Source organism: Filicampus tigris, chromosome 14 (assembly GCF_054856515.1).
Source record: "Filicampus tigris isolate MCC_2025a chromosome 14, RoL_Ftig_1.0, whole genome shotgun sequence".
NCBI lineage: Eukaryota > Metazoa > Chordata > Actinopteri > Syngnathiformes > Syngnathidae > Filicampus > Filicampus tigris.
This window is the reverse complement of record NC_141230.1, coordinates 13,696,077-13,721,307: the sequence shown is the minus strand read 5'-3', so window position 1 is coordinate 13,721,307 and position 25,231 is coordinate 13,696,077. Positions and strand designations below refer to the sequence as shown.

General features: G+C 41.4%; 2 protein-coding genes and 1 long non-coding RNA gene across 5 annotated transcripts in view; 1 reads left to right on the top strand and 2 right to left on the bottom strand.

The window, feature by feature from the left end:
• Positions 1 to 247: 247 nt before the first annotated feature.
• On the bottom strand, positions 248 to 3,933 carry LOC147136445 (uncharacterized). Of its 2 annotated transcripts, XM_086051271.1 has the most exons (3): positions 3,603 to 3,933; positions 2,277 to 2,601; positions 985 to 1,207 (listed from the first exon to the last, which is right to left on the bottom strand). In XM_086051271.1, exons 1-3 carry the CDS (start codon positions 3,724 to 3,726, stop codon positions 1,126 to 1,128), a joined length of 531 nt encoding a protein of 176 aa, XP_085907397.1. In that variant the 5' UTR covers positions 3,727 to 3,933; the 3' UTR covers positions 985 to 1,125. The 2 variants fall into 2 exon arrangements, with proteins under 2 accessions (XP_085907396.1, XP_085907397.1); XM_086051270.1 differs by having other exon boundaries at positions 248 to 2,601.
• Positions 3,934 to 7,697: 3,764 nt separating this feature from the next.
• Positions 7,698 to 9,910, bottom strand: LOC147136444 (uncharacterized). The gene is made up of 5 exons (XR_015089513.1): positions 9,896 to 9,910; positions 8,438 to 9,809; positions 8,311 to 8,360; positions 7,818 to 8,244; positions 7,698 to 7,751 (listed from the first exon to the last, which is right to left on the bottom strand). It is a non-coding gene; the product is annotated as an uncharacterized LOC147136444 (long non-coding RNA).
• Positions 9,062 to 25,231, top strand: part of dip2a (DIP2 acetate--CoA ligase A) — a 79,535-nt gene continuing 63,365 nt past the window's right edge. For both annotated transcript variants that reach the window (XM_086051269.1, XM_086051268.1), the window contains exon 1: positions 9,062 to 9,711. In XM_086051269.1, coding sequence (XP_085907395.1) covers positions 9,588 to 9,711 — 124 coding nt within the window. In that variant the 5' untranslated portion in view covers positions 9,062 to 9,587. The remainder of the gene's footprint in view (positions 9,712 to 25,231) is intronic.

The window sequence follows — 25,231 nt, the reverse complement described above, 5'->3', positions numbered from 1 at the left end:
ACTGATCATTACTTTATGTTTACTGCATTTGTTATTAATGTATTGTTGGAATACAGTGAACGGAAGAGAATCTTAAATAAATTTTGAAAATCAAGTGAACTTTTCCTGCTGCATGAGTTCACATATTTTAGTAAAAAAGAAAAAAAAATTAAGTGAGACAAACACAGAATTAGAAGATAGAAATACACTGAACACTAAGACCGTTTAAGTTGCACACTATTTTATTCAGGATAACATACACTTTTCCATCGTACCACAAAGAGTCAAAGATTATTTTTAATATTTAGAGATCATTTACAGCTGCTCATCTCATCAGCAAACGTGTTTCACTCCCTCTTAATAACGTGTATTCTTATGTGTGTTGTTAAAGTGTGCCTTTGAATTCTTTTTTTTACCACATGCTGAGTATGAATCTGTTGAGCCAATCCTGTTCGATCCATTTAAGTTAGGTTGCACATTGCGCAGGCAAACGGTGACCTTTGGAAGAACTACTGTGGGTACTTGCATGAGTCACTAAATGTGCCTTCTGAGTGAACCTTTGACCACAAACTGAGCAGGCAAAAGGTCTCTCCCCAGTGTGCGTTCTTGTGTGTCTTATTAAACTCGACTTCCTCGAGAACGTTTTATCACAAACCGAGCAGGCAAAAGGTCTCTCCCCAGTGTGTGTTCTTGTGTGCCTTCTAAAATCTACCTTCCAAGTGAATATTTTGCCACAAACTGAACAGGCAAAGGGTTTCTCTCCAGTATGCGTTATTGTGTGTCTTCCCAATTGTTCCTTATAAGTGAATCTTTCATCGCAGACTGAGCAGGCAAAAGGTTTTTCCCCAGTATGTTTACTTGTGTGTGTTACTAAATTTGTTTTCCCAGTGAATCTTTTACCACAAAATGCACAGGCAAAAGGTTTCTCCCCAGTGTGTGTTCTCATGTGTCTTTTCAATGTTGACTTGGTGGCAAACGTTTTGTCACACTGAGAACATTTGGAGCGTTTGTTGTCAGCGTGACTTTTCGAGTGTTTATCCTCATCAGTTTCAGAGGAGCGTGACGTTATGTCGTCACTATCGGATAGTGGTGCTAAGTGATCGTCTGCTTGTGATCCTCCACAGTGGTCTCCATCTCCTTCTGTTGTCATGTGTTGACTTGAGCTGCAGCCTGGAGTCTCCGCCTCTTTGGTCTCCTCACTTTGACCCTTGCCTTTATCATCTTCACTCTTCAAAGGGACAATGGTTATTAGTAACTTGGTAATATCCTCCTCTTCCTCTTTAATGTGAGGAGGTTTCTCAGTCTCCTCTTGAATGTTGCTAGGCTCTGACTCGTCCTCCTTTACGTGGGGAAACTTTTGCTTGTCAGGACAGAGAGCTTCCAATCTTGAATTAATGTTGCAGGCTGAACCCATCAATTTTTTTTTCCTAGTGTGTGTTCTTTTGTGCCGTAATAAATCTGACTTCATAGTGAACCTTTTCCCACAAACTAAGCAGGCAAAAGGTTTCTCCCCAGTGTGTGTTTTTGTGTGCTGTATTAAATCTATCTTCATAGAAAATCTTTTACCACAAACTGTGCAGGCAAAAGGTTTCTCGCCGGTATGTGTTCTTGTGTGCCTTATTAAATCTTTATTCCAAGTGTATCTTTTACCACACACTGAGCAGGCAAACGGTTTGGCTCCCGTGTGTGTTTTTCTGTGTCTCGTTAAATCTGAATTCATAGTGAATCTTTTACCACAAACTGAGCAGGCAAAAGGTCTTTCCCCGGTGTGCGTTCTTATGTGTCTTAATAAACTTGTTTTTCTGGCAAATATTTGACCACAAACTGTACAGGCAAAAGGATCCTCCGCGGTGTTTGTTCCCTCCTGAGTTGAAGTTTGAGCACAAACTGAGGCGGAAAAAGGTTTCTCCACAGTGTGTGTTCTTGTGTGTCTTACTAAGTTTCCCTTTACAGAGAATCTTTTACCACACACTGAGCAGACAAAATTTTTCTCCACGGTGTGTGTTTTTGTGTGTTTTTCCAAGTGTCCCTTCTGCTTGAATGTTTTATCACAAACCGAGCAGGCAAAAGGTTTCTCCCCAGTGTGTGTCCTTGTATGTCTTATTAAATCTGCCTTCCAAGTGAATGTATTACCACAAACTGAGCAGACAAAAGGTCTCTCCCTAGTGTGTGTTCTCATGTGTCTTTTTAAATTGGACTTGTTGAAAAATGTTTTGTCACACTGAGAACATTTGCAGGGTTTCTTGTTAGTGGGACATGTTTCATCTTTACGGTGTTCATCATGATCAGTGTCGGACCTTAAGCCGTCCCAGTCAGGAGCAAAGAGACCTGCCTTGGATTCTTCATGGTGGTCTCCATCACCTTCTTCAAATTCATCATCATCATCATCATCATCATCTTCACTCTTCACATGTTCATCAGTCAGTGTCAACTTGGTGATATTGGCCTCATCCAGCCCTTGAATCCTCTCTCCATCCTTACTGATGCAGTGTTCATCCTCCTCCTCTTTAATGGGAGGACTCTCCTCCTTTTCTTCTTTAATGTGTGAGGGCTCTGACTCCTCCTTCTCCACCCTGGAGCTCCACTCCAGCTGCTGAGGATGAAGATCTTCTTCACAGACGTCTGCAGGAAACAAGAAGATAAAAAATTTGATCGTTCTGTCTGCCAAGATATTTCTTCTTACCAGGAAGTTTTTGTGGAAGAACCCATAGCGTCAATCGAGGTCTTGCATGTGTAATTATTTAGTGTTAGAGGTCACGAGTAGAATGGGAACATTCTAGTGGGACCCGCTCCAACTGAGCCAAAGCCGCGCTGTTCTTCTCCTGCAACTCGTCCCACGAGATTAAGTATGGACAAGGTTTGGTTAGTAAATCCTGATTTTACATTCACTGTGTCTCCTTGTTGAGGCACAATTGAGGCCGACGAGAGGTCAGAGCATCCTGGTTGGGACCATTGGAATGTTGTGTTGCAACGCTCCATGTCCATTTGGCGGGATTTGCCTAACTAGCCTTTCAGTTGCTTCAATACAATACCTTAAGGTATCGTAACAAAAGTAATGACTGTAGTTCTGAATCGATGAGTCCCGGATGACTGCCAGGAGATGCAGTCTAAAAACAGTTGGGTCAAAAATAACCCAATTATGGGTCAAAAAGGGACTGACCATTAATTTTTTTTTTATTTATTTTTTTTAACAAAATCCAATTTGGGGTTTCTAGTTCAATTTGCTCAACTTGAATATAGGTTGTATGAGTCTAAACAACGCACCACATTCATAAGGTGACAATCATTTTGTCCCGTTTCTGGAATTCTGTGACATGAACACCAAAGAATTTAATAATTGCTAGATTTTTTGAAATAAGAATGCTTTATCTGACAGAATCACGGTTGTGCCAATGTTTTTGGCCATGACTGGAACTCACTGTGTTGGAGTGTGTCCACAGAAAGTACTACAAGCTGGGCTGTCACCTGTCAATCACCAAAAATTGTGAAACGGGAATCGAACAGATGCTGACTGCGTAAAAGAAAGCTATGTAAACCATCATACCGCCAATGTCATTTAGGAAGAACACCAATGATAGGGGGGAAGGACACTAGACTACTGTGAAAGTAAGAAGTGAACAAACCTGCTCCGTGTAACGCAACTTTAGTCTCCTTGAAAACAGCATTCAGTTGACGTTGTCGCTCATTCTCGTCTTTTGTTCCACAAAGTTCCTCCTGGTACTCTTCTTTCACACTTTTTGCACACATTTTCACACGACAACCACACTGCTCAACCCTCACTTGATCTCTGCTTAGCGATATGTCACGAAATTCCACGAGAAGCAACAAAGTGCACCGATAATAAATCAGTTTGGTCTAGTACTCGACAAATATATGCAAATACTGAAGAAATATGAACATGAATGCGGGCCTGGAGACCGTGCCGTCTTGCTAGTTTCTTTCCAGTGTTCATTCAAGACAAGCGGAAGAGTGGAGGATTTACTTCCGGTAGACGACGTACGGTTAGTACATTGTAGTGCGTTACTGCCTTCTGCAGGCGAGGGTGTGTCATTGCACTCCGTCTCGAAGCAAAACAGTCTCGTTGTCCATCCATCCATCGATTCAATACTCCCTCCTGACTTTTACGTGTCTTGGAGGTTTGGTGCTCATGTCTACAAGAAATCGTCTGGCTGGCAATATGTTTAAATGTTGATAAAAACATGTTAAGAATCGAATAGTTATATTTATGAAACATGCACATGTTTAGTTTTGCCATTGCAATATAGGTAACTGTCAAGTTAAAATGACAAGTTTGAATTAAAAATGTATTCATTACTGAATTAAAGATGCACTTCCAATAACGTATCGGTTGGCATTTTTATGTTAAGCGGGCTTCCAGAATCTTCTGAAGTAATCTTTGCTCTAAATTGGTTACTTTTAAAATCAAGTAATCAGTAAACCAAAGTTACCTGTAAAATTAGGCAACTAGAGCAATACTGACCGCTGATGTCAAAAACATCCTTGTTTTAATCACACCATACTGACAAAATTTCCCACATTCATAATTGACACCACCACCCTCCAAAAAAATTCTAGGTGAGGAAAGCCATTATTGAAATCCATAAGCATATTTATATTTTCTATGTTTCTGCCAAATTGGTATTTTTACACACACTGCAGGCCAAGTCCCTTTATTTTACATTTCATATAATTATTCCTTACCATGTAAAATCACCAACCTTTTGATTTACATATAAATAAAAATCTCAGCATGTACCCTTCCTAAAAACCCAAAACAGCTGCTGACATGGATGCTAATATCAACGGCGCCATCATTCCACTCAGGTGCGCATAAGAAAAAAAGTTTTGCAATTTAGAAATATCTGATGGGACATAACAGTAAAAGCACTGGCAGTATTCACAGGAAGTCACAATACACCATCCTAGTATAAAGTAATCTACACATTCCAAATGTGGCATTGAAGGGCCAAGTATTTTTTATATGCATTCTGTGTTACATGCGCATTCAAATGTCATACTGTCAGATAATGCTCAAGTGGATTGCTTTTTTCCCCCAGGTATGAGTTTTGCATTGCAATCTAGAACAGCCATATTGTACCACCATCTTTTTGTGCAATTTCAGAACATAGTGGTCCAGTGAGCAAGGGAAGACAAGACAATTCAGACAGTTCCACAGATTTAATAGTTACTGCCAAAGAGCACACCAATGGACAATAACCTGCAGGCAAGAAAATACTGTAAAGCAACTGAATGAGACCTTTCAACAAATTGACAAACTTGCCACAGTTCATCCTACCTTCTCAGAACTGGAGGAGCCTACCATTGATGCCAGGTGCTACACTTGCGACTGAGCTTGCAGCAAGATGGCGAGCAAGGGCAAGGACGATAGCCACGTTTACAGTAAGGAGGAGGACAAGGGCCAGGTAACGGGCAGGCGGGTGGATCAGGGCAAGGAAAACAGATAGGGCAAATTGTTTCCATTGATGGCAACGGCAGTCCACCAGAACTAAGAACCGCACCATCCTGGGACAAACTTGCACTGTGCTGCTGAGGTTCAGCCCAATACTGCATATCAGACTCAAGTGGACTGGGTTGCTGTGGATTCCAACGAGTTCCCTGACTTCTTGGGGAAGCAAAACCTCTATGTTGAGGACCCCCTCCTTTTGAAGAAGAAAAAAAAAACAAAAAAAAACCCCACAATATTCCTGGAGGTGCACATTTGAATAGGAACTTACTTACCCTTTGCATGGTGTCCAACGGCTATCAGCCAGAGCACAAGCACCCTACAAGAGATAAAATGACACATGAACAAACAGTTTGCATAGACAAAGTCAGTAAATAAGATAAAAGATGACATTACCTCAAGCATAAGTCACAAGCCATTGGCGAATGCGGTCGCTCTCTGGGTCCTACTTGCTTGGCTTTGCAATTTCAGCTTATGTCCTGCTGGTGTTGTGAACACCAGCTGGCTCTATTTAAACACTGTCCCCTGCACCAATCTGAAGCTGCTCTTCATAATTGCACTCAGGTGTGCACGAGTGTGTCGCCATTCAAAATTAGACCTCACCTAAACTCAATATTTGTTCATTGCAGGGATGGGAAACTGCATGTGGTGTGCACCCGCTCTGTGTGGCTCCTCGAATGAAAGAATAAATAAACACAAAGCATTTTTGGGGTGGGTAGTGATTAGAAACAATTTTCCTATACTACAGTGGAGCCCACCTATTCGCCAATTTAAAAAAAAAAAAAAAAAAGTCATTTATTTTTACTTTTTTGTTTGTGGAAGCCAACCCCCGTTTTTCATGGAAAATGCATATTGGAGGGTTATCAGTAATTTATTTTAAAGAATGTTTGGGGTTTACAAAAAATAAAAATAAAAAATAAAAATAAAAATCAGTGCAGTTCAATATTTGTCAATTTGACACCGATTTTTATTACAGGCCGGCCCTGCAGGTCCCTATCCCCACCATGTCTTAAAACTGCCCTATACTACAATGTGAGTAGGCCAAATAATTTTGGGATTTGGAATAACACGCAGGACAAACATAGTACCTAAATGATGCTACAATTCTGTAAATAGATTTTGGTGAAAAGAAAAATGCTCAAAAGAAATCAGACCAAATGTGGAACAAAACATTTTTGCTTCTGAAAATTTTCTTCGCCAGCATTTTAAAGTGAAATTGTTTTGTCATAATTTGTATCTTTGCATCCCTAGAAAAGCTGTGCCATATGTGAATCGAATAGTAGCAGCATCTATTTTTTGACACCCTTTTATCACTCTGCCCTCCTCTAGTTTTTATTTTTTTAACTAACCTTGTGAGCCATGTCAAAGATGAATTGTAGTATAGGCTGTGGGCCATTGAATGGATGGCAGGCCACAAATAGCCCGAGGCTATGATTTTGGACACCTGTGGTCTAGTGCAACCTTAAAATGTCTTTTTTCCCCCACAAGGCAATCAGTTTTAAAAATCATGCTTTGTAAATAGTTTGAGTGACATCTTCACCCAGCTGTACATTTTCATATGTTTAAAGACATACCAAGTCAGTATAATGAGCAAGATCTGAATTTGATGAACTTGACACCGCCATCAATTCAGTCTTGCCCACGATGCTGAAGCCTAGGCAGACAGACAATTTATCAGCTGAGGAAAATTTTGAGTCATTTTGCATTTCTTAGCTGACAAGATTGGGATACCAGGTGTCATGATAATCTAATTTGGGGTTAAATACTGCCTGTGAGTTTCCACCATAATCAAAATTGAAACAAAGGCTTGAAGTATTTCATGTGAACTAATGTAACAAGTTGCACTTTCTAAAACAAATTGATTTCATCCATGGTCTAATTTTCTGGCACCCCTTGGTCGACAGTTCAAAACAATATTTACCATTTAAGAAAAATATGAGCACGAGTGGTGGAGCAGCCAAGCAGCCTCTACACCAGGGGTGTTGAACTCCGGTCCTCGAGGGCCGCCTGTTTTCCCCATCTCTTCCTGCTGCAACACACCTGTTTCAAATGATCAGCAAGTTCTGCAGGAGCCTGATCCCGATCGTTTGAAATCAGATGTGTTGGACGATGAAACCTAAGACATGCAGGAGGGCGGCCCTCGAGGCCTGGTGTTTGACACCCCTGCTCCACACCCTCCATCTTTTGTGCTATAGTTCTGTATGCTACAGTTGGATTTTACCCAGTGAGGTGCAAGGAAAGAAACAAAAACTGATAGATTCACAAAATTTAATAGTTGCTGGCAAGACAGTGATGACGGGACAAAAACCTGTAGGGGAAAAAAAAAAAAGTTAGGACTACTCAAAAGTCAAATTTAATCTATAGTTCATCTTACCTTTTTTGACGTTGAGGAGACTACATAGAATTCCAACGATTACATGAATGTTTGTGCTTACAGCAAGAATGAGGGCAAGGGCAAGGTTGATAGCCATGTTTACAATAAGGATGAGGGCAAAGGCCAGGTAATTTGCAAGAGGGTGGACCAGGGCAACGAGGACAGATAGGGCAAATAGTTTCCACTGGCGCCAACTGCCCATCTGTACTAGGAACTGCATCATCCTGAGATAAACTTCCACTCTGCTGCTGGTCGTAGGGTTGAGCCACATACTCCATTGGCTCAACATCCAAATACTGTCCGACTTCACTTTCGAGCAATTCTTCTACATCAGATTCGAATTGACCCCAAGTTCTGTAGCTTCTGGGGGACATGCCAATCGACTGAAAAGGAGCAGGAGCAAAACCTCCGCGTCTGGAACCATGTCCTAAGAGAAGATACAACACAAAAGTTACAATACTGCTGCAGGCGCACAGAATTTACAGGTATTTACCCCTAGCGACGGCATGGTTTCCAAAGGCTAACAACCAGAGCACAAGCACCCTAAAGAGATAAAACGACAAGTGAATGAACAGCGAAAGAAAAACGACACAAACTCATAAAAAAAATGAATAAACTACCTCACACAAAATTCACAAGCCATCAGGTTGTCACGGAGTACTGCTTGACTGGCTTCGCAATTGCAGCTCGTCTTTGTGCCCTTGCTAGTGCTGCCAACACAATGGCTCTATTTAAGTGCTGCACTTGCATCAATCAGCAGCTGCTCTGGATCATTGCAATCAGGTGCGCATGGCAAGGTGTGGACGTGACTACTTCCTGTCAACCAGAATAATAAATTAACTCCAAACTCATGCATCTCAAAATGTATTTCCCCTCCCCAAATGACCTCCAAAATGAATCTATCTATCTATCTATCTATCTATCTATCTATCTATCTATCTATCTATCTATCTATCTATCTATCTATCTATCTATCTATCTATCTATCTATCTATCTATCTATCTATCTATCTATCTATCTATCTATCTGTCCGTTTCTTGTAACATTCAATTTTAAAAATGTTAACAAGTGGTGTGATGCCTTGTAACAGTCTTACATCCAATTTAAAAAGTGGTGTGATGCCTTGTAACATTCTTACATCCAATTTAAAGACACATTTTCACGCCATTTAAAAAAATATTTTGAATAACGGGCGATATTTTACAATTTGTTTTAAATTGACATATTTTATGTTTAATGTGACTGTTTTCCCTGTTTTAGATAGTACTTTGGAGAATCTTTAGTTTAGTTGTATGGGGCTCCAAGGCAGGTTGTTCCTGCAGTTCGTCAAGGGGCCTTGTAGGGGGCAGTGATATCCCGCCAGGTTGAAGCAGGTGCTCGCTGTTGCTAAGGCGGCTGCGCGGTAGGCGAGTCGAACGTTGAGTTGAATGAGTTCTCGCCCCAGTTGAAGTGAGGTAGTCGTCACCGTGGGACGCAGCCCGTGGCGCCGCGGGGGAAAGACAGCAGTCTTCCCACCACCACCAGACATTGTTACCTCCCATGCGCTCAGTGGCAACACGTAGCCGCCACGCATGTGCTAGCGTTACGGCTAGCCGTGCCATGTCATGACGCCGCCGGAGATTTCCTGCACATCTGTCCGCTGTTACTTTGAGACGCACCCTGTTTTCTCACCACACCGGTGACTGAAACAGTATTTTCCCCGTGGATATTGGCTTTTTTTTCGCCCTAAAAATCAAACCAGCGGATAGATTTGTACTGATTGGACCAGGATGGCCGAGAGAACCACTGCCGGACTGCTGACCGTGACTCTGGAGCCCACGCCGGCTGTCGCTATGACCCTGCCGGTGGAGGTCCGGGCTAAGTTGGCCGAGCTGGAGTTGGAGCTGTCCGAAGGTAACTCGAACACTGTCATATCTCTCCACCCCCGTCCCCCACCCCATTTTAAATGTCAATTCCAAAAGATGGGACTAATTTCATTTCCTGTTGACACACTGTAACGTAAGAAAACATTTAACATCAGAAAAAGCTCTCTAGACAAAAATGTCACAAAATGTGGATACACGAGTCAATTACTTACCTTCTGCCATATCATGGAAGAGCGTTTAATTGTTCTGCGTGTCACTCACGTAGATTGATAACAACAGATATGCTGTATGTTCGTTGAGTGAAATAAATATATTGGGTTCATTCCCCCACATCTGATGATCTCACTCAGCACAACACAGAGTTTGTTTTAAAAATATTTGTCGACACATATTTCTAAAAAGCTCACGGTACACAGTAACAACAGAAATTTTACAAAGCATACAGTTCATGTGACTTGAATAATGATGGATACTGTACACAGGTCTAGTAAAAGGGCATTTTTAAAGTTCTGCCTGTCACTGTACAACACTGACAGACGGATGAACAAAAGTAAGTTTATAGGAAATATGTAATTGTTTTAGGACATTTTTACTATTTCCTACGGCATACTGGTTGGGAATCACCGGTTTAATAAATAGCATGACAGTTCCCAAAGCTGTTGTGTGTTTCTTGCCAATTTGATACACGTAATTTTGATTGTTTCCCAACCTTAATTGAGCCAAGGCACATGTAATTTACATCATAAAAACTTAAGGCACAACCAAAAGCCAAAGGCACATGACCAAACAAAAATGTCACACATATTGCATAATGCTTGATACGCTGGTATCACTGTTGCTGGCTGAGATAGATGGAAAAAAGTGGTTGGGAAACATTGCTGTAGACTGTCCCTCACGTGTGCCCGTTGTTGAAAAGTTTTTGTCGGCATACATCAGTGGAACATCTGGGTCGACACACCGATGCATGCCGCTGCTCTGTGCTTGCATGAGGGGGGGGGGTGGAGGTGGGGGGGGGGGGACACAACCGGGGCATGTCTGTCCATGTGGATCTTAGTGGGACAGATGTCAGCTAACTTCAAGACAACAAAGATAAAGGTTGACTCAAGTCTTTGTATGTCGCAAAGGCTTTGAAAGTATGATGTTAATGATCCTTGGAAGTTACTCAAACAGTAGATTTTCTTACTAATCGCACACTGACTACAATGGGGTTCTCATTTTATGGCGGTTTACAGAGGCAAAAGTGAAGTGTCTATCTGGAGCCAAGATTTGAACCCCAGGACTACGAGGCAGAGATGTTAACCGCACTGAAACACACAACCGTTCAAACTCCCAACGTGAAAAAACTAACATGCAAGATTGTTTTTGGATAAGTGGGAGGAAGCCATAGCATCAAGAGAAAACACAACAGCCGAAGCTGAGATTCAAACTCTAACCTCAGGTCTGTAGGGCAAGAGCACGTAACCATTCAACGACCGTGGTAATGGGCCATGAATGAATAAAGCAATCAAAAGAGAGAGGAAGCATGTTGGTAACTGGGCATGCCTTCTTGTGACAGTTTGCTTACCAGCCTAAGAAGCGCAAGCCAACGTAACCTCCCAACCATCGTAAACTGAGGACCATTTGTAATGTTATTTTGCAGGAAAAATGCAAAAGGTGGATTTTCCTTCGTCCATTAATTCCAAAATACATACACAAACACACACATGAACCTTATAGTTCAACTAGGCCACTTGACCTTCAATTAGGTCCGTTTTCAAATCAATAACCATTTCATATCAACTGAACATGCTTAACTTGTTAACACGTGTGGCAGATGTCCCTCACACATTTCATATTTGCAAACTCACAACTGTCACACAAGGGTAAAAGTTAACTACAAGTGCCATTAATTCCGAAATACATTGAAACCTTGACATGGTCAACAATGATTTGTTAAACAAATCAGAAATACCAAAAAAAAACAAAAAACGTTAGCCGACTTGTGGACCATAAAAAGTCCTGCTTATCTGCAGGTAACGCTGTGAGCTAATGCTGATTTGGACAAAATTCAATGCAGCTCTGTTACCTTACAAGAAGTCACTATTAGATCGATGAACCACATACCACATTTTCAGAAATGGGCTGATAAAAGATTTCACATTTGATATTAGTCTACAAACAATTTAACTCCAATTTTCACATGATTCAAGACCATTTTAAAGTAACGTTGAACCATCTTAAAACCAAGTAGTGAACCCTTCACGAAATGTAAAACAAAACAACACAACATCCAAGAACTGCCACCGAGTCCGCTAATGGAACAGATGAGTGTCGAGCAAATCTATATCTGTCCAGTTTCCTCTTCCTGCTCTCGGCATGACACATCCTGCCTTACTCCAGCTCTGATAGCAGCACTTCCCTTTGCTTTCTGCCCATTCTCCTCCCGCTGCGGTTGTTTGGATCGCCGCTCCCCACCTCCACGGCCTCCACGCTTCACCGTCACATGGAATAGACGGCGCGGTGTGTGGAAAAGCAGCTCGTTGATTTCCCGCCCTTGTCAATGAGCTCTTCTCACAGGGACGTTTGACGTGTAAAATTGCATCTGTTTAGTATGCCTGAGTGTGTGCGGCTAACCTTTGTGAGAGCGCAGGAATGCTGTATTATTCATTTGTCGGAATGAATGTGTCTCATATGTTTTGCCAAGCAGTCTAGCGGCAGAAGCAGCAGCCGCAGCGGCGGGGCTGAAATGATTCGGCAGCTTAGCTTGATAATATTTCAGCGTCAGCAGACCTGCCGATGTGTGAAATAAACAATCTGTTCACCCTTAATGAGGTTATGAAATACAGCGGCAGGCATCTCATGTCATTTTCTTCTCTTCTTTGAGTTTTTACAGGCTGCATCCCACAAGATGACCTCTATTGATCGGTATTAACTCATTCACTGCCATTGACGAATTGACTTGTCTTTTCACAGTCCAGCCATTCAAACCCAGGAATTTATTTATATATTTTTTAAAAATGTTCAAACATTAGGGTCAAAGAGGGTTTGAAAATATCTGGCAGTGAATGAGTTGAAGGGACATATAGGAAAATATTGAACTTTTTAATGGCCTATATAGACCTTTCTACAATGACAGCTCACAATACTTCCGGGTGACCGTAGCGCTGATGACAGCACTGATAAACAAACCCTTCTACTGTGTGTCATTTGACCGAGACAGACACATTTTAAAAACTGGCGGAATGGCTTGCAGGATTTTAGCCTTCTGTATGTAAGTATGAAAAGATGTCACGTGAGGTAAATTGCTTTCAAGGTAGGCGGAATGCTGATCGCAATTTAAATTTCAACAGGTAAGTTGATTTAAAAAAACAACAACACACAAATCTGGTGAAAATTCAGGCATACAGTAGTTAACGTGATAGAGCTGAAGTTAGCTAGCAAGCTCGACTATCCGTTATGTTTTGCTAAATTACTTGCAGAAAACCCAACCAAGCATTTTATACATTAAGTACCTGTGAGAAAAGGTGTTCCACAAACCCGATGATGGAAGTTTGCTTCCCAGTCTGTGCCTTTTAGAAGTGACTATTGGCTACTTCGTCATTGTTGCAACAACTCTTTACAGTAGCCTCTCGATTTATCCTCCTCACCAAAGGTTACATTAAATGTGTTCAGCATAGAGTTGGAACCGACCAATCGCAATCATGCTTATTGATGACATCATGGTATCCACCTCTGTGTTGTGACCTTAGGGGTTAATTTACATTTTAACTGCCCTTGCACAAAATTTAGGGTGGGTGAAGATCCCGAGCCACTTTCCAGTGACTACATTGTCTGAAACACCATCATGCAGAGGCACTTTCATGCATGCGTCGCCCCTTTTATCATTTCAAAGCCAAACGGTAAGCAGAGCTCCATCGAGTTTTGTTGGATGCCCAAATTAGCATTGACTAATGTTAGCTTCAGCTCATTGGCACGAGCAGTACTCAATTTCTCTGTGAAATTGTTGATACGGCGACATTGTGGGCTATTTGTGTTTGGTGATGAGTCCATGTGCCACATACACATGTGTAGTGTATGAAGTACTGGTCTCCGCAAGCTAGGCAGGTGCTCACAATTTTTCCGCTCCTGCGAGTGGAAGCCTCTTGAGTAGCAATGCTCAGGCCTCGCCTCTGTCGTCATAGTAACGAAAAGCAGACTTGTCAATGGCCCAGCAGTATACGGTGCGGCTCATACAGTCGCTGAGGCTCATACAGTCGCTGAGGCTCATACAGTCGCTCACATGCATGAGAGACGTTTGTCCCATTTAAAAAGCGCTTAATTCAGCAAGACAAGAAACAAGATGTGCAAAGTGCATTATATGTTGACCCTGGGGGTATAACATGTAATAGACATGTCGGTAAAACAGAGGAAGTGTTTTGAATTTTGTCCTTTTAGAAAGGCAAATAGGCTCTTGTTTTTATAGGCGCAGCTCATCAGTTACAGTTCATAAATCCAGTTTTAGTTTTAATTGGCCGTCACCAAAATGACCAAATCCTTTTGTTGTTGTTTTTTCCCCAAAACCCTTCCATCCCAAATACAACACATCAGAGTGGAGAGGGTCGGTGTGTGTTACTTCTCAGCTGATATGTATGAGTAGTCCAAAGATGGGGTGGAAAGGAGGGCAAGAAGACAGATGAACCCCATTATCTCCTGCCGGGATGAAGGAGGAGGGTTTGTCTTGTCTGCTGGGAAATTCATAGTCTCTCCCTTGCTCATTCCTCAAATGGTTTCTTCACTTCTCTGTTAAGTTTGCCGCACCCTCTGATCACAAGCAATTTTTTTAATGCCATTTTTTTTTTCCCTCCTCAGGAAAGTCAGCAAACACCAGACCGACTGATCGGTTGGTTTCTTTGCCAACTCCTATGTGGCAAATATTGACAAGAGTTTTGGACTGTTGGGATAACAGTTGTAGCTGGGTGACTTTGTAAAAGTACAATGAGAACATGTACTCTTTGAGAAGTTCATTGATCTGGTCATAAAGAAAAAATGACTTGTCATTTGTTTTGGTTTCAGTAGAGATGACCCAATCCAGATGGAAGTGAGGGTTTGACCTTATTGAGTCTATCTCAAGGAAGGCAAATGATGCATTTCCCCCCAAAATTTGAAACACTCCTCATGCGTCCTAATAGCATGGCTGTGATGTGCCCATTAAAATCCCCAAAGGATCGAGCATGATGACAAAATGAATAATTACAACCCCAAAATTTTCTTTACATGAACATTTTCTCTGAAGGCCCACTAGTTGAAACATGATATTCCGATTAATACCGCCTTTGTGGAATATGAGTTAAGCATTTAAAATCTACCTCTTTTTGTCCATCTCGGGGCGGCCATTTTGCCGCTTGCTGTCGACTGAAATTGGCATCACAGTTGCTCAGGGTTCAGGGAACGACCAATCATGGCTCAGCTTCAGAAAACAGGTGAGGTGTGTGATGTCATTTTCAGTCAACAGGAGTGACAAAATGACAGGAGTGACAAAATGGCCGCCCCCTGAGATGGCTAAAACAGTGGATTTTGAATTTTACTGCTTAACTCATATTCCACAAACACAATATTAATCAGAATGCCATGTTTAGACCAGTGAAGGCGCATAGAACATAGTGCAAATAATTTTTTGGGGCTTGACTTTTACTTTAACTCATTCACTGCCAGAAATGTTCAGACACTCTCTTACCCCAACGTTTGGAAAAAAAAAAAGGGAAAAAAAGTTCCTAGGATTGAATGACTGGACTGTTAAAAGTCAATGGCAGTGAATGAGTTAAGGGGCCCGCCTGCTGTTTAATTGTCATGCCCAGTCCACTGAAAAAACTTTAATCATGATTCACTCGTTTTTACACTCACATTGAAATGTGGCAATGCTTTACTGACTAGAGGGCCATGCTAGCTGGATGTCATTGGTGGCTGGTCCTGTAGCTTTGAATGCTCAGACCACTCAATGGAGGGCGAGGCCATACAGCAAATTCCCTTTTCGAGACCACTTTGTTCATCAAGTGTAAACTTTCACCAGGCTTCCCTTGGGGATTCAGCCTATTGATGAGCCACATCAAGCATTTAATGAATGCACTTTAAGAATTTTGAGAGCATGGCAGATGTATGATTTTCGCTACTGCCGGTTAGCAGGATAACGTAAAAAGAAGCCAAGAGGGAAAGAATGTTGAGCCCCAGAGTGAGTGTTCTTCTTTTGCTGCCTTGAAGTCCAGTTGGCAGATGCCATTGTGTCTGTAACAGTGGTGAATGTTACTGGAGACTCATGCATATTTCAAGGGTGTGCCTCTGAGCAGAGCAGAAGTTCAAATTCTTGGGCAGTACTCTTATGTTGTGATTTTTGTACTTCACATGCCAGTAAAGACCATAACAGTTTTTGTGGATCTGGTTAAAGGTGCGGCTTCAGGAATTCTGTTTCAACTATTATTCTGAGATTGCCATGAACTTTTTGTCAATTTTCATTTTTTTCTCAACGTGGTTAATACATGCATGCAGAATTTAGAAATGTAACGCAGGTAGTCGTTAGGTTACAGTTGCATTCTGTTCTGAATACATTTTTTATTTTTTTATTTTTTTTTAGTAAAACCTCAATTTCCATACTTGCAAATGCATTGGGAACACTGAACATCAAATTTGTTTTGAATTGGAATAGGCTGTGCAGAGTTCCAAGTGCATTGGCTTGTATGGAAATAAAAGCTCTGATAAGTATTTTGAGCTTGGCATTTTTTTTCCCGGCACACACTGCTATTATTCTGAAGTGTATATAATTTCAGCTCTGGCTGAAGGGTTTTACTCTCGACCGACTGATTCTATTTTTCACGAGGTGTTACTGAAGTTAAACAATGGTGAGTGGGCTCTGCTACCACAAAGTCCGTAATTCCTGTCATAAAACGTGATGTGCATGAATCTGGGCATTTGATGAAATTTCATTGATTTGACCATGGGTAAATTGGAATGAATTTTTATTTGGTAAAACTATTTAAAGGGATAAGAGAATCTCTGAATATTGTGAATTTTTTTTTCAATTGTGTCAAGAATATGGCCAGCCCCCGTAAATTTACGGTTCATCATTCACATAATTGCCGATTTATTTTGGAACCTATACTCAGGTATACATTACACCAAAATCTTAGCAACTTGTTGTTTGTGTGCTTCGACCAAAACAATAGTGCAATCTAGTGGCATCTTGGTGCCTATGAATTATGGCGAAGTCAGTTGACGAGCTTTGTTTTGACCAAAGTAGTCCTGTGCTGCAACCTTATGGTAAAGGCAATTCCTGTACAATGTAAACCTTATTAGGGGCTGGGGCATCAAATACTTCTGAATTTTTGTCATCCACCACAAACGGCATTGTTCACTGTTAGGCGGTCCCTAGGAGTTATGTTATAGCGTGAATGTACCGCAACTTCCCGTAGCTGGTGTTATATTGTTTTGGAGACTAGTACTCAGTTTCCCCAAGACAAAATTAACCAACAATCAACCAAATTCTGAATTCTTCATTTCATCGATTAATATATGCCATATAATTACAACCATTGTCTGAAAGTTGGTTTAAAGTTGAAATTAATACAGGGGGGTTCTCAGTTTATGACTGACCGACATGACTTGAGGTTATGGACGGAGCACAATTAACTAGTAAGAATACATGGTCACACGGTATGCTTAGTTATCAGTGTACTTAACAGTTTTTATCTGATTGTTTTATATTTACCTATTGACCTAGGAGTATTTACCGGTACTATAATTATGATTTACCTTGTTAGCCTAAGTTAGTAGTGGGCTATGGCACGTTCTGATCAAGTTGCATCACTGCTGTACGTACTCTGTCATAAACTGAGGATCTCCCGATATGTGGCAATACAAATCATTTTTGATTTACGGAAGTTGGTTCACGTTTCAAGACATGGAAATTTTACGAAAGAGAACTGCGGCATTCTCTCACAAAAGTAGTGACCTGGACCATCAATGACAGATCAGGAGAACACTGTATCCAGTCTCCAGCCAGGCCACCATTTTGTCCTTCCTGCAACACAGGCTGGAGCTTTCCAGCAACCATCAGTTTTTTTAGTCACGCTCCACATGGGTTGCTTTAAAAACAGAGAAAATGTGCACCGACTTCTCAGGTTTGTCATATTTTTAGTTGACGTGGCTGCCAGGTACTGTGCCTGGTCTAGTGCCAGGGATGACACTGCGTGTGTCCTTGCTGTGAGAGATGCTGACTAAACAGAGCACTTTCGCCTCATCAAGGACGTCGAAATCCGAATGTGCTGTGCTCCTCATTTTTCTCACCGGCGTGGCTTTCTGTTTGGCCTCGGTTAACTCCCCGCTGTCCCGTTACACAGCTGAGTCCACGTCTTTGATCCCTGACCCCTCCCTATGTCCATCTGGTTGAGAGTAGCAAGGAAATTTGACGGTGTGGATGTACCACCCCCGCCCTCTCCATCAGCACCAAAACTCAATCTTGTCTTTTTCTGCTCCTGTCACTGACCGTTTTCACACAGCCGTATGGCATTACACAACCAGATAATGAGTTGCCTGATGCCCGCATCTGGTGTGACTTCTTGTCGGTGTGGAACAATTGCGTTCAACACAATAAGATGGGGTAAATAGTAGGAGTTTCCTGATTCTTTTTTTTTTTTTTTCTTGCACCTGTGTGAGATACCGAGAAGTAGAAATAGATGGACAAATTTGACATAGCTCTTCTTTTCTTTTATCAATCAGCTAACCTTGTAATCCTAGGTAACACGTGGTCTCCTTTTTTTTGGGTTAACGTATGAACAAATAGGTGCTGTACAACCAGACAACAACAACAAGCATTTTTGTGGGAGCCCAGCACTTCTGTGGACTGCCTCACATCTTTTTCAAGATACCAGATGAACTGGAAATGTTATACAGGTCTGCTGAAAATGACGTAATCTGCTCAGGATTTTTCAATCATGTGAATGCACAGGGGCCAGCTCGAGTAAATGAAGTGGGTGTCAAACCTCACACCTTGATCTAGGCTTTGTGTAATATCTTTACTTACACAGTTGCCTTCCCGGATCTGATACTTCCTCTGAAGGTGAAAAATTGTCCCATTGACTTTTTCCCCCCACCACCACCAACCATTGCTGCTGAGCTCACCATGTTCACATCTCATATTTCTGCATTCATAGGCAGACAATGTCATACTGCAGAGCTGATGTGACAACAAACCCATATTGCCTTTCACACTTGATGAGGTTTTATGAATCACAGTATCGTGCGCAGTCACGGGGAGATTCAGCACACCGACAATGTGTTCGACCTACATGATTTCGTTCTTTCACTTGTTAGTCCTTCCCGAATTAAGGGTAACTATCTTAGCCCTTAATGGATCATAAGCGTGGTATAATATTGCCTGACACAAGGGGCGGTGAAATATGACTGAGATCCCTTTTGACCGAGAGCAAACTAGCAGGTTATCAATGTTTAATTAAAAGCGTCAGTGTTTCTTTAATGAATTCCACAGAGCTCGTGTGATTGTGCACCGGCTAGTGCCAACAATGCCTAATTAGCCCGTGGACCTTTAACAGGCAGCCGCTACAAGGGTCAGCGTGCATAGCATGTCAGGACCCTGACCTCAGCTGCGCGGTCACCAGGGACTCGGCAAGTCTAAAAAGCCACGTCCACTTTTTTGTCAGAAATTGTATTAGCATACCAGTGGCTATGAAGCATTTCAGTATCATGGTGACTCAACAAAAGATAATGTGGATCAAGGTTGTCAGTCATTATCGAATCTTTTTAGAATCGATTATCCTATCGATTTTTTTCATCGAATATCCGGGCAATCGGTTTGGGTTTGCAGTCTGAAATAAACATTTAAATACAAATAAAAACAAAAACACACGGGTGGAAATAAACCTTTAGATGCTGACGGATCTGAAGTCTTGATATGCTGTCTTGCGCAATTTGTTGAGGCCTCCCGAGTTATCATGCATGATTACTTCCACACGCCAAAGTTTGTGGATCCAGGATTTCACTTTGTGTGTATTTTTGAAGTCAGGTGGAAAATAAGTACAAACATAAGAATAACCTTTTTTGTCTTGCTCATTGATCGTTTGTCGAGGTTACTCGGGTGTGACGTGCTGATCAAAGATAAGCAAGGGCCTCTTGGAGTGCGGCGGGCCGTATTGTGAGCACCCGTGGTGGAAAACAAACAGAGCCCAAAAAATGTGTGGAATGTGATTGGACCTGTCAACTAAAGCGTGAGGAGAGGGGATTCCAAACTCCACGCGCTGCTGGAAGGCACAGCAACACATGGCACTCACAGGCAAATAGTTGAAAGTAGGCTAGCCCAGTATTTTATAAGAACAAGTTATGGCCTAGCTATTCCCCCCCCCCCCCCCCCCCACCCCCCTTACCTCATCGCCTTAGGTCTCCCACTAGAATGTGGGAGGGAAATGATTGAATTTTTCCTGTGTGATCGTCGGCCCTTTTAAAGATATAAAACTATAGTTTATGCCTTGGAAAAGTGTTTATCTGGGCTCCTCCTTGTCTCCAGAGATGTTTTCTAGTATGGCGCATGTCAAGGCAAGTCAGAACGCCACTGAAAAAAGTTAGAAATTACATTCAACCTCTTGGCTGCACAAGAATATTGTAGACTAGGCATGGGCGGTTATCTGATTATGGCATTATGATATCCCTGAGCAAAAAGATGGCGGTATCACAGTATTGCAGTTATAGTTCTAAAATATAAAATGAAAAGAAAAACAATTGAATATTTCAAAATCAAATCGAAATGTAGTAGGCCTACAACAGTATTTCTGCAAAGGGTGGCTGGGAGACGTTCATGTAGTTTGACTTACCTTTAATACCTTGTAGGGAAGTGAACAACACGCCACAAGACTTTTATACTTTATATATGTGCTTTGGTAGGTGCTGCTGTTTTGGTTATTTCGAACGGGCTCTGCATTTTATGATTAATGACGCTAATTGCATTTGAAAGCCATTTTTTCCTGAGGTGAAAAGACAGGTGTCTATTTCAAGGAGGCATTTGTTTGTCTTAAGTGGATGACTCAACCACTGACTAAATGGGGCATGGCGTCTAATCGAGGCCAGTACGGTAATCAATCATTTGTTGGTTTTCAAAATTGTTCATGAGATCGGGCAATCTCTGAATGTCCTGATTTTTTTTTTTTTCCTTGCAGGTTTTGTATTGAGACGAATAAAGCAATCTGAAGGAGTTTTCCCATGTCGAATAAGTTCAGACTGATTAACTCATTCACTGCCATTGACGAATTTATTTGTCTTTTCACAGTCCAGCCATTCAATCCCAGGAACTTTTTTTTTTTTTTTTTTCCAAACGTTAGGGTCAAAGTGGTTCTGAAAATGTCTGGCAGTGAATGAGTTAATTGCAGTTGCTGGAATAAGAGCACGTGTCCAAAAAGAGGCGCAGCAGATTGTAATATTGAGCCTTCTCTGCCGTACGACATATACAACTGCCATTAAACGTCTATCACAGTCAACAGTCCAGCTTCCTGGTTAAACATCAACCCGTGCCGCACGGCAATTATCTCTGTCGTGTTTCAGTGCGATAAACCTTGACGCTTTTCCCCTTATTGCTTATTTACAGCCTGCCGGATTCTTTAGTCAGTTCTTTTCCAGATTTTAATCAGCATTATGTTTTGGAAAGATCCTAGTTGTTTAGTTGTCTGAATTACAATCAACTCAATACACGATACACCTAGTATCATTTGGAGCTGAGAAAGAGATTTCCTCAAGTTTTTTTCCTGGGTTGTACTGTGAATGCTCAGTCTTTCCAAATCCCTGTTCAAGTATGTTTTCTCTGGCGCTTCCAGCGGAACACATGTTTTACTGATAAGGAGTTCAGAGAGAGGTAAGTGGTTGTCAAGCTTTTTGAATCTGACAACAGGTGAACTTTTCCTAAAATGGCATCTAACGTATGAACGTTAACAAAAGCTGCTTGCATGCCAGGTCGTCTTGATTCACGGTGAGGTCATAGCCATGTGGCAAAGATCACGTGGGCTATCCAGACACTGATAATCTGTAATGAACTACATATGCCCTTGCTGAATGGTAACTTAATACAGGCTGTACAGAGAGCGACAAAAATGTGTTGTGTTAAGACCGTTGGGAAGATTTAGTCCTCCCATCACCTGATTGGTTATCGAGGTTAAAGCGACCGTCACAAAGCCTGATGTTGGGACCTCCGCAGTGTTGACCACACACTATTATTATTATTTTTTCAAATCCTAAATATAGAAACTTCAGTAGGCCCTGGCAATTTTTGGAGCAGATTGGGTAAAATCACTCTTAACAGTCTTCACACCCAAGGCTAATTTGTCAGAATAATCTTAAGAGACATTAGATAACTAGATCTTTTCTGGCTTTGGCCAGAAAGGTGGAATTATTACCGTTAAGAATGTTTTTGTGTGCACTGTGCTTAAACTATGGAATCTTGAGCACTCTGTGAGGAACCATGACACAGATTCATGTCATCCAAAACAAACACGTGCGACAACACCTCCATGTTCCGAATGGCAACATTCTTGACATAGATGTGTGAGCTCTCACTCGCATGTGGTTGATATTCATGGCCGCCGTCCCGTAACATGTTTGTGAGCCATTCCTTTGAGTTCAGCTGCTGAATCCCTTGTCCACTCTTTGCACTGTGCATATCCCCAAGGGCTGGCCTCAAACATTCAACCAACATTTGGATATCTCCTCATTGGGAAGGCATGTGCCATATGCTAAATGGTTGGGGGCATTGGGGATTTTACCATTTGGTTTATGAGTTACAGCGGAAGTCAACCGCAAAAAATTCTTTGCAGTAATATGTTCTATGCGCCTTCACTAGTCTAAACATGTCATTCTGATTAATATTGCGTTTGTGGTATATTAGTTAAGCAGCAAAATCCACCCTTTTTTAGCCATCTGAGGGGTCGGCCGTTTTGTCACTTATGTCGACTGGAAAAAATCACATCAGGGCTCAGGTAACGAACAACCACAGCTCACCTTTTTTCTGAAACTGAGCCAAGATTGGTCATTATCTGAGCTCTGAGCAACTTTCTTTTTTTTTTTTTTTTTTTTTTTTTGCCCTGAGCAACTGTGATGGCATTTTCAGTCAACAGCAGGTGGCAAAATGGCCGCTCCCTGAGATTGACTAAAATTGGTGGATTTTACTGCTTAACTCATATTCCACAAAGGCAATAGTAATCGACTAGTGGGCTTGCATAGGACATATTCTTGTAAAGAAAATGTTTGGGTTGACTTCCGTTTTATGTCTAACCCAATCGTGGTGAGTTCCCCAGCAGCCCAGATGAGACTGACCCAACTCCCAAATTCACAGATACAATACAATGCCTCCTTATTTATATGTGATCACAGTTTGCTCCAAATTTGTACCAGGCTGTTTTGTAAATAATCCGATCTATTAGTACTGTGGGATCTTCGGTTTAATATGGTACGAACACGCGACATTCCGAGGTTTTATGAACAGCATGCAACGAACTAGTTTGTAAAACACCAGAAGAATACGTGTTTACATAGCATAAGAAGTGCTTTCTGTTTTTACCATTGGATTCTTTTATATGTGTATGTTAGGTAGACTATGGCATGAGTCTGACTGAGGACGTCATGTGTTGGTTGAGCAGGTCCAGTTTCTGCACAGTTCATACAGGTTAAATGATTTTTTATACACCCTGGGCAAATCGAAGGGCAAACATCGTGATTTACGTTTAGGTGTACTGTATTAGGCAGTATGGTTAGCTGAAGTACACTGTTCAAAATGAATTGTCCAAAATGTCGTATTACTATGAAAGATTAGTATTCTGGGAGTCAAGCCCTACCCCTGATTGATTTCTTCATGAACGTATATATATATATATTTTTTTTTTTGTGCATGTAGTGTATAGCTTTCTCTGCCTGCTTAATTCATTACCAGGGACCCCTTACTCAGCTTTGTATTCTTTGGCACCGGTTGGCTGCACATACAGAATCTGAGTCCGGGCGATCATACGCACTGACCGCCCATGCACAAACACACCACACTGCTTCCCGGTTTAAGACTGTTAATTGAATTGAAATTGTGGCTTTGGGCCCTGGCTCACAAGTGGCAGGATAAGTGCAAAAACAGACATTGTGCTGTCCTCGGGACTGACCAGTTGATCAGGTTTGCAGTGTTTTTCCTGCACAGAATGGTGCTAGGTGTAGTGGTAATTCGCAACCAGGGTGATGTGTCACATGAATGGGCTGTGAGAGATCATCAGGGGTGCTGAAAGAAAATATCTAATTCCACCCAAGAAGAAGATCTTTATTGTTCTCGGGGGGCACTTTGGTTTGCTGCAGTGCAGCCCAATCAAACACAGACTAAAAGAACGAAACAAAGGAAGAATTCATCCGAAAAAGATGATTCATTATTTACAACTATATCTTTGTTCATCTTTCTCTTCCAGCGATGTATAGTGTCCGGCAAAACAAATACTCTTTCATTACATGGTAGAAGAAGGTACGCGTGACTAAGTCATGGTACTTGCAAATATGGTTTGTGGTTGGTGTTGTGCTATGAGATTATTCTAATGTAAAATATGTGTCTTGGCTCACAGGTTGGGAAACACAGGTTATGATTATTGAATGTTTGTTTATTACAAGGATGACCTGAGGCTCTTTTTTTTAAATTAGTTATTCTTCCCTAACTATCCTAAAAGGATATTTTCCACTATTTATTACTTCTACCATGTAACAGGTTCTGCTTACCATCCTGACTGATGGTGATTCTAATTAGTGTTGTTTGACCTGACTGAAGGTCTAGACTCAGCTGAGTTCCATTATCGATTAATAGTTAAACGTATTAAACTGTCACGCAATTATAAAAAAAAAATAACTTTTACAATGTAAAACCTTGAAGTAGCTATTTTTTTAACATTGTCGAGTGGTGGATGTTGAATTGTGTGCTTAGGAGTCATATTTCTTCACATAAAAGCGAAATGCGACTCAGTTTCACATTGAAAACACTACATTTTCTTCTTCTTTGTCGACATATTGCATGTAGGAACTAGGAAAGGGATGTAATACTTGTTCGCCATACTTTGCGTGGTGTCATCACATAAAAAGTGCAACACTTGTGAAGTGTCGAAAGCTCACAGAGCTGAAGGACTCTGTTCTATGTATTTATTTAAATACGTGTTTTCTAGAAGATTCTGGGCTTCGGTTTTCACAGCTACCATGTCGTTTGACTTTATATGTCCCGCTGTACCAATAACAATTTGCAAATCTTTTTGTAAACTCGTGAGATGGTCATAATTCTATCATGTTAAAGTGCATACTAATTGTAGCAAATTAGCCTGCTGTTGCAATGACAGACGGCATTGTTTTTCTCCTTGACAGTTGGTTAGCGCCCCTGCTAATATGTAGTCCAAAGGCAGTGTGGTTTGTGTAAAATGCCTGGGAATGTTTGTCGACTCATACGCATTATTATTCAAATGATAATCATTGTGGAGCTTTGAATATCTCGAGAGGCTTCTGCAACAGACGCGCTTCTGGCAGGTTATTGTCTGTTTGACAGC

Coding starts and splice junctions, on each gene's coding strand:
- LOC147136445 (XM_086051270.1), bottom strand. CDS start 3,726: ATGTGTGCAAAAAGTGTGAAAGAAGAGTACCAGGAGGAACTTTGTGGA. Junction 2,602..3,602: donor AGTTGCGTTACACGGAGCAG/GTTTGTTCACTT, acceptor TGTTTCCTGCAG/ACGTCTGTGAAGAAGATCTT.